Below are 10,234 nucleotides of genomic sequence, written 5' to 3'. Positions count from 1 at the left end.
GCTGGAGACGTGCCGCCCAATTAGGGTAGTCTACATACCAAATTTGAAGAAAATCGCTCCAGCCATTTCCGAGATACGAGCGAGCACAATTTCGTTTTAATTTCTTCGTTTTTTTCTTCATCTTCATTTCGCACACTTCGCAAAATTCGCCATAAAACACGAATGCGTGCTCGGATTTGGCTGAAATTTGGCACACTTACAGGGCTCATTAAGGCGGATCTCCGTACCAACTTTGGTAGGAATCCGATGACCATTCACGGAGTTATGACCGATTATTTGCGTACAATAAGGTCGAAGGTCTGTCACGCCTACAGGGTAAACGCCTTGGAGGAATCAGTTGAAAATTGATATGTAGATGGAGCAACCATCGTAGGAGTGCCTTTTTGTGGTTTGAAAGGATTCGGGATAAAGACCATGGAGATATGACACGAAACCCAACCTGTGTCAAAATTACGCGATCGAATTTTATGAATAAAAAAACTATTAGTTTTCGCATCTACCAGGCAAACCGCTTAGAGCAACGAGCTGAAAATCAGTATGTAGCTGGAATAATCATCATAGAAAGTCCTTGCTGTAGTACAGAAGAATCGGATTACAAATCACTGAGTTATGATTCGAAAGGCAACTAGGTGCAGCAAATGCGAGATCGAGATACTCTAATAGAACAGTCACCCTAATAAAGCATTCAGCTGCATTTATAATTTACTCAGTTATATTACATTGTAAGTTATTCTGTAGGGAATTCAGCTACAAACAAGTCACCCTGCAGTCAGATCAGCTAGAAGAAGGTACCTAATAGAGAGTTCAGCTACAAATAAGCCATCATGTAGAGAGTTCAGCTCAAATAAATCACCCTGTAGAGAATTCAGCTACAAACAAATTTCCCTGTAGAGAGATCAGCTAGAAGAAGTTACCTTGTAGAGAGTTCAGTTACAAAGAAACAATCATGCAAAGAGTTTAGCTACAAACAAATCACCCAGTAAAAAGTTCCGCTATGAACAGATCACACTGTAGAGAGTTCAGTTAGAAACAAGTCATCCTGTAGAGAGATCAGCTAGAAGAAGTCACCTTGTAGAGAGTTCAGTTACAAAGAAACACTCATGCAAAGAGTTTAGCTGCAAACAAATCACCCAGTAGAAAGTTCCGCTATTAACAGATCACACTGTAGAGAGTTCAGTTAGAAACAAGTCATCCTGTAGATAGATCAGTTAGAAGAAGTCACTTTGTAGAGAGTTCAGCTACAAAGAAACTACCATGTAGAGAGTTCAGCTGCAAACAAATCGCCCTGTAGAGAATTCAGCTACAAACAAATTACCCTGTAAAAATATCAGCTAGAAGAAGTTACCTTGTAGAGAGTTCAGCTACAAACAAATCACCCTGTAGAGAGTTCAGCTACGAACAAGTCACCCTGTAGAAAGTTCAGTTACAAACAAGTCACCCTGTAGAGAGATCAGCTAGAAACAAGTCATCCTGTAGAGAGTTCAGCTAGAAGAAGTTACGTTGTACAGAGTTCAGCTACAAAGAAACTACCATGTAGAGAGTTCAGCTGCAAATAAATCGCCCTGTAGAGAGTTCAGCTACAAACAAATCACCCTGTAGAAAGATCAGCTAGAAGAAGTTACCTTGTAGAGAGTTCAGATACAAACAAATCACCCTGTAGAGAGTTCAGCTACAAAGAAACTACCATATAGAGAGTTCAGCTGCAAACAAATCGCCCTGTAGAGAATTCAGCTACAAACAAATCACCCTGTAGAGAAGTAGATCAGCTAGAAGAAGTTACCTTGTAGAGAGTTCAGCTGCTACAAACAAATCACCCTGTAGAGAGTTCAGCTACAAACAAGTCACCATGTAGAGAGTTCAGCTAGAAGAAGTTACATTGTAGAAAGTTCAGCTACAAAGAAACTACCATGTAGAGAGTTCAGCTGCAAACAAATCGCCCTGTAGAGAATTCAGCTACAAACAAATTACCCTGTAAAAATATCAGCTAGAAGAAGTTACCTTGTAGAGAGTTCAGCTACAAACAAATCACCCTGTAGAGAGTTCAGCTACGAACAAGTCACCCTGTAGAGAGATCAGCTAGAAACAAGTCATCCTGTAGAGAGTTCAGCTAGAAGAAGTTACATTGTAGAGAGTTCAGCTACAAAGAAACTACCATGTAGAGAATTCAGCTACAAACAAATCACCCTGTAGAAACGTCAGCTAGAAGAAGTTACATTGTAGAGAGTTCAGCTACAAACAAGTCACCATGTAGAGAGTTCAGCTAGAAGAAGTTACCTTGTAGAGAGTTCAGCTACAAACAAATCACCCTGTAGAGAGTTCAGCTACAAACAAGTCACCTTGTAGAGAGATCAACTAGAAACAAGTCATCCTGTAGAGAGTTCAGCTCGAAGAAGTTACATTGTAGAGAGTTCAGCTACAAAGAAACTACCATGTAGAGAATTCAGCTACAAAGAAATCACCCTGTAGAAAGGTCAGCTAGAAGAAGTTACCTTGTAGAGAGTTCAGCTACAAACAAATCACCCTGTAGAGAGTTCAGCTACAAACAAGTCACCATGTAGAGAGTTCAGCTAGAAGAAGTTACATTGTAGAGAGTTCAGCTACAAAGAAACTACCATGTAGAGAGTTCAGCTGCAAACAAATTGCCCTGTAGAGAATTCAGCTACAAACAAATTACCCTGTAAAAAGATCAGCTAGAAGAAGTTACCTTGTAGAGAGTTCAGCTACAAACAAATCACCCTGTAGAGAGTTCAGCTAGAAACAAGTCACCCTGTAGAGAGATCAACTAGAAACAAGCCACCCGTAGAGAGTTCAGCTAGAATAAGTTACACTGTAGAGAGTTCAGCTACAAAGAAACTACCATGTAGAGAGTTCAGCTGCAAACAAATTGCCCTGTAGAGAATTCAGCTACAAACAAATCACCCTGTAGAAAGATCAGCTAGAAGAAGTTACCTTGTAGAGAGTTCAGCTACAAACAAATCACCTTGTAGAGAGTTCAGCTACAAACAAGTCACCCTGTAGAGAGATCAGCTAGAAACAAGTCATCCTGTAGAGAGTTCAGCTAGAAGAAGTTACATTGTAGAGAGTTCAGCTACAAAGAAACTACCATGTAGAGAGTTTAGCTGCAAACAAATCGTCCTGTAGAGAATTCAGCTACAAACAAATCACCCTGTAGAAAGATCAGCTAGAAGAAGTTACCTTGTAGAGAGTTCAGCTACAAACAAATCACCTTGTAGAGAGTTCAGCTACAAACAAGTCACCCTGTAGAGAGATCAGCTAGAAACAAGACACCCGTAGAGAGTTTAGCTAGAAGAGAAGTTACATTGTAGAGAGTTCAGCAGTTTAGCTGCAAACAAATCGCCCTGTAGAGAATTCAGCTACAAACAAATCACCCTGTAGAAAGATCAGCTAGAAGAAGTTACCTTGTAGAGAGTTCAGCTACAAACAAATCACCCTGTAGAGCATTCAGCTACAAACAAGTTATCCGGTAGAGGGATGAGCTACAAGGATCACCTTGCAGAGAGGTCAGCTACAAAGAAATCACCCTGCTTCATCTTTTCTTCTTCCTGTAGTAAAGAAAAAAATGACAGGTCAAAAAGCCCTAAAGCCGGCCATAGGCCGGCTTTGGGGTATACAAATACAAAAAGCAGTGAAATCTAATCCAAAACATCCAAGCTGTAAAAAAAGAGTGCGGCCCTGAGAAAGGCTATGGTGAAAAAAGATGTGAAATCCAAGGTGGTCTTGGCACAAAATTCACTTGAATTGTCGTTATTAAAATTTTTACCATTAACCTACCATCACAGCCATTTCTTGGCCGCCACCTTGGATTTCACATCTTTTTTCACCATAGCCTTTCTCAGGGCCGCACTCTTATTTTACAGCTTGGCTGTTTTGGATTAGATTATTTTTACACTAGTTTATAGTGGTCATTGTAAGTAAAATCCTGCTGACCGCCTTACAACAGTCACCTGTTAAGGGTATATAAAGGCCAACACTTTCTGATCCGAAGGTGACCATTAATACACAAGTTTCACTGTATATAACTAGACCAAAAACCTGTACAAATCAGCAGAAAGTAAATTTGTGTTTCTGTGACAAACTTTCCTGGTGCATTGGTGTGAAAGTTTTTGCTGAGTCCTATAAGGATCACTGCTTGAAGTTTCTTAGTTTACTAGAGTGGTATATCCCCAGTATATGGAACAGTTAATTGTTTGGAATTTTAGTAGCTTTTCAGTAAACCTGCATTCACTGATGTTTACTGAGAGTTTACAACTTAGTAAAACAATTATGTTCCATATACTTAAAGCTCCTGACATTTTACTATCAGTATAACTGGGCACAACTACAGTAAAGCAGCTTAACAAATTAGTAAACTAAGAACCTTCAAGCAGTGGATGGTCGTTATTTCTGGATAAGTGCTGTACATTGTTACCAGTGAAATCACTACTGTGTAGAATACTGTAAATTGGTACTACTGTAGGTAAAGCAACGGGTTACCCTGAGTGCATAGGGTACAGATAACATTGGTATTTAGAAGTGTTAGGGAGTGTTCCAATCCATTATTTGAGCAAATATGCAGCTATGACTTATGCAATGAAGAGGGGACATCAAGTGATAAATAGGCCCAAGAAAAGAATTGCAGTGCGGATTCTCACCTCAAAAATTAGCTACCTTCATACAGACAGTGAATGACACAATTATGCTTAACAGGCGAACCTCAAGTTAGTGGGTTCGGCCTTGGTTTCTTCTTTACCTCTTCTTACTATGTACAGGTTATAGTTCTTGAGTCACATTTATAAGATGGGAAGTTGTGCGAACAAATTTGCTGAGATGGTCACATATTATGGAGACAGTGAACATTTAATCCCTACTTCAATATTGCTTTGAAGTATAGGGATTGAATGTCCACTAGTAGCTATAAGGGTATATACCTCTATAACTCAGTCCATTCTCAATAAACAACCAAGGTATGCAATTACATTTATGGCTTCTGTGGGGGGTGTCCTGTGCCAGTAACCAGAAATTAGTCAAATTACATTACTTTTTGGCCTTTTCTTTCTGCGCATGGTACTCAAGCATACTGGGTTGTCTTGGAGGCTGCTATAAAGCTTTATAAACTTTTGACACTGCTCTTTAAAAGAGTCCATGTTGGTAGTTCATACCATGAAACATGACAAAAATATGCCGTAGTAGAAATAATTGCTCACATATGACATCACTTCTGTGCATAATCTAGAGCACGGACAACAAAGGCTAGAGCAGTAAGGAACCCTACCATAAACAATAGTATAATGAAAACATCAATTACAGCAATTAAACTTTTAAGATTTATTGATTAGATTAAGGGAAACACCACTATCAGAGCCCCCACATGTGAAAACTAGGTTTACTTAGATGGTGAAGCAATACAGTACTTGCCAATGGCTACAATGCCAGAAATCATTTTAAAACTTCACCACAAAGTGCCTACCTCATAAAAGAGCTTTCATTTTATATAACTGTTTTAACTGCCCAAGACAACTTGTGCACAAATGATGTCAAAATTGACAGGTCACTAATATTGCTGCATAGCTATTAACTTCATCAACACTATTCAACAAGGATCAATTAATAGAGCTGTTCCAGAAGCTTCTGAAAATCTGTATAACTAATTGCTACACTAAAGTATATGAGATCAACAGCTAATCAAAGGTGATGTCAAAATGCATTTCAGCCTATAGAAAACAAGACTTTCGTGGTTAATTTAAGGCACCCCAGTAAAGGAATACAAGAGGCCAAAAAGTGAACTGCACACTTTTAACCTTATTGAAAATTGATACCTTGTTTCCAGGGTTTCTGACCATGTAATGTAGTTAATTGGCTTCTATTTTTTTGAATCCTTGTACTCCATCCAATAACTGCTATACAGTTTCTGTAAATTCTTTATTGTATGCAATGGATCCACTAGAAATTTAAGCACATGTTTCAGTGACCACTTCAAGGATATGAAAGTGAATATATACAAAAATTCATAATAACCGATACCTAAATGAGGATATTCATTTAAAAAAAGTCTTGTATTGTATTAGATGAGACCTTTTTACCAGTTGGGTCATAGTAGTCCTCTGCACAGATTGACAAGATACACCTATTAGTGTCATGGAGTGAAATATATGTTGATGCTGATGATCTCACAAAACTAGTGATTGCTCCTAGTAATACAATACAATCAGCACGTGTAGCAATTGTTTTCTCCAGGATTGCAATAAATCCTCTGTCTGTAATCCCACCTGCAACTTTAATCAATCTTTGTTCTCTTTGTTCTGCTAGAAGACTACCATTAAAGACATCTAACATTATTTGATCACGCAGTGGAATCAAGTTTTTGTCAGCAAGCGAATTATAAAATCCAATACTTCCATACGTACCCATATCATATGCTAAGAATATTCCCCACTTACTCCTTATTTTTTCAAGCAAATGGCTAAGGGATTTACTACAGTCAAACAAATATTTGCTTTTCTCTGCAAGATGGTGTCCTGGAGCATAGTATAAAACATTATGTGTTCTAAAAGCAATTCCAATATACTTCCGATCACCGATGTAATTGGAGACATAAGATTTGTAAGCATTTAAAACTCTCTGACTTGGTGAAATCACAAGTGTTGCATAATTTGGTTCATGTGGGAAAAAGAATTGTACATTTGCAGCAGCATTAAAAGCAGAATCAGATGGTCTGAATTTTACCCTCTCTGTACCAAACCAATTTACAATTATTAAAGTTACTTCATTTGGTTTCAAGCTCCCAAATATACTAGACTTGAATTGTTCCAGTATCATTGGTTGTCGAACACTTCCACGGACGTAGTTTACCACTTTGGTGATGTTGAAGTTCTTTTCAATCCAAACCATGTCATCTTTTGTAATCTGTTCATACTTACCAGGATTATATTTCTTTATGTCATCTTTACCATAACTAAATATCGGTGACTGCGGACCTCTCCTTAATACTGTATAAAAAAGTATAGCATTACGAGGTGCTGTAGAAAGAAAGTCTTCCCACTTCACTAACGGATTTCCACCAAACTTGGTTACCTTATGGTTCCAGTCTTCTATATCATAGTAGTCACTGAATCGTAATGCTTGGCTAAATGTAGAAGTTACTCCCATCACACCAAAATTAGAATCTACAGCAAATGGTTCAGCAACCTTCATGCCCACCAATTTAGACCATATTTCTAACTGCCATAAGTTTCTAGCTCCATTAGTTTGTTCTTCAAAGTTGCTATAAATAAAAGCATGCCCTTGTGATTCCTGGCTTTTGGTGGTAGCTTCCTCAGCTATGACGGCTGCGTTGTCGCTTGTTGGGTGGGTTGTTGCTGCTATCGGAGCATTTAACGATGTTACAATCGCTGTATCATTGGGATTTATTTCGTGGATAGCTTTGGAGACGTAACGAGTTGGCGTCAACATAGGCTGTTTGTACTCAAGGTGAAACGATGCCGCTGTATTACTGGAACACCAATAGATTAAAAAACTCACTGTCACAAAACCTAGGATGACTAGGACGCTAATATAGGTTTTTAGAAACATCTTCATCACAAACAAGGCGGATCACTTCCCGTCGGTAGCTACACCATCATACTAAGCATCATAGGCGGCGGAAAGGGGGGGGCTAGGGGGCTGAAGCCTCCCCTAGGTCTGCTGAGGGGGGGCTTAGCCCCCCCTCAGAATGATATCATACCGAAATTATCTTTCTTGGAGTGGGGCTGAAAACCGTGATAAAGATCGAGATACTCTAATAGAGCAGTCACTCTAATAAAGTAGTCAGTGTGTAGCGAGCTATGTAAGGATTTTTATGTAGTTTATCAGCTAAAAATGGTAGCTGATGAGGTGGAAAGCTCTTGTCAGTTGGTTGTGACCTTTTTTTTTTTTTTTTTGGTCTCACCTTACCAAACTATAGAAATAAGTCTGGGTCAGCTCAGCGGAGCCCCCCCCCTCATATCAACTACTTCCTCCGCCGCTGCTAAGCATGTCGCATGTGTCGTTACAATGGAATTCGATGATTGTTGATTATCTAAATTTGCAACGTCATAGCTAGATTAATTTCATGATTTCGTATAATGAAATATTTCACGACGCCGTGTAATGAAACATTTCACGATGACGTAAGCGGAGAGGTTATCACGCTATCGCGAGCGTCGTCGTAATAAAATTTCGCGACAAGATAGCAAATGAAAATTTCAGCACAATTTATGCAAGATAAATCTATTCATACATGCAAGATTAATTTGATGCATTAACCTGACTGTGGAAAGTGGGACAATGAGTGTGGCGGAAAACTTCAACAAGATTAACCACAAGTACAGTTGTTACAGTCTCAATCACTCTAATAGAACAACCAAAGAAATCTCTTCTATTCTTTGTTCTGTAGGTTCTATTGTTTAGTTCTGTTGGTGTAGGTATAGGCAAAACTAGAACATCTTAACTTGAGTGTGGTGGATGGCTATGCCATTAGGGTATAACCATCCACCACACTCAAGTTGATTGTGGTGGATGGTTATGCCATTAGGGTAGGTTCTTCTAGTTATCCTAAAATAATAATAATGAAAAAAGTGCAATTTATAAAGAGTCGATTGCTTTATCCACTTGGCTCATACTATTGCTGACCATGCTACTGTGATATAATCAGGGGCGGATCCAGACTTTTAAAAAGGGGAATTCCACTTTGGAATTGCAACTTCAGCCTAGCTGTAAGTTAAAGACAAAAAAAGTCATTACCTGCTGACAATAGCTGCCCATCACCAACTATATTTCCTTATTTATAACTAGATACATAACTTTCTACACTGCTCCTCAAAAGACTACCGTGACTGCTCTATTAGAGTATCTCAATTTGACTGCTCTATTAGAGTATCTCAATTTGACTGCTCTATTAGAGTATCTCAAGTAAGAGAGGCTCTTTCAAAAGGGGGGTTCCATGGAACTCTTTGAACTCCCCCTGGATCCGCCCCTGCTAATGATATTACTATACTATATGTGTTGTGACCCACTGCGTAATTTTCCTGTACGTGTATGGGATATCCCATACGAGTATACCTATACGGGCTTCCTATACGCGTATGGGATACCCATACACGTACAGGGCACCCATAGCTATACGCGTATGGATCACTAGCTTAAATCGACCTATTAGGCCACTCCAAATAAATTCTCTGTTTCCCGTCCACCGCCCGCATCTGGTTACTGTCAGCTCTAAATATCCTACTATTCCGTATTCTTCCATTATTTCCGGTTATTCTTGCATACTGGCAGGCTCAGTAAAAGCCATCCTAAGTCAGTGTCAGCAGTGCTATCAACTCTGCACAAACTTCACGTTTGTGCTATGTTGCAACTTAAAAGGAAAGAACAAGCTTTATAAGCATGCTTTTATGTAGCTGTTTATGGTTTTGCCAGGCAAGTAATGGCTAGAAAAGCTGCCAACCTTATAATGAAATAATGGAAATGAACCGCCCGCCCGCATGCAAATGTGCCTGCGTCCAGGACGGGAAACAGAGAATTTATTTGGAGTGGCCTTAGCTAAATCTTTCCGACATCCAAGGAGATGATAAAAATTCAGTTTAAAACCTTATGGTTGACCAACTAGCTAGATAGCTAGCGGCTACTCAGGTCCAGTGGCGTAGCTACACTGGGGCCTGTGCCCCACCGTCAACTTTCCAGGTCCCACCTTCAGTAAATGTTGCAAGTCACGTGATTCGACACGCGACGATTTTTCACAACGCTACCATGTAGATTTTTATATGAAAATCATCGATGCAGATACAATTTCTTGTTATTTCGCTATTACTAACATCAGCGGACAAAGAAAATTAAAATTCCATTAAATACCCACTATCACGTGATTGCGAGTTCAAATGTGTGAGTTGGAGGGAAGGTGTCAGTAAAATGAGGCTGTACGTATCGTGATCATATCAATTATCATAATAATCAAGTCAAGGTGATAGCATACTCTATGACAGGTGTTGAGTGAGGTGTTCTTGATAAAAGACATGCAAGAGGTTTAATGCTTTTCCTGATCTTTATAAATGATCTGCCATCTACCATCATATCTCAACTACTCGAATTTGCAGATGATACAAAGTGCTTTTGGCAAATCATTTCCATACTGGACATACAGCAGCTTCAAGAAGACCTCAACTCTTTATTTAATTGGACTATTCAGGGGCGGATCTAGGATTTATAAAGGGGGGGCTAACTC

At 39.2% G+C, this 10,234-nt stretch overlaps 1 protein-coding gene across 1 annotated transcript; it reads right to left on the bottom strand.

Annotated features, from left to right (window-relative positions):
• Positions 1-5,942: 5,942 nt before the first annotated feature.
• LOC136256246 (uncharacterized) lies at positions 5,943-7,638 on the bottom strand. Its single transcript, XM_066049175.1, has one exon. The coding sequence runs from the start codon at positions 7,573-7,575 to the stop codon at positions 6,040-6,042; it is 1,536 nt and encodes a 511-aa protein (XP_065905247.1). The 5' UTR covers positions 7,576-7,638; the 3' UTR covers positions 5,943-6,039.
• Positions 7,639-10,234: the final 2,596 nt, after the last annotated feature.

Source organism: Dysidea avara, chromosome 5 (assembly GCF_963678975.1).
Source record: "Dysidea avara chromosome 5, odDysAvar1.4, whole genome shotgun sequence".
Classification (NCBI taxonomy): Eukaryota; Metazoa; Porifera; class Demospongiae; order Dictyoceratida; family Dysideidae; genus Dysidea; species Dysidea avara.
Note: the sequence above shows the minus strand (reverse complement) of the source record. Positions and strands in the feature narration are given on the sequence as shown.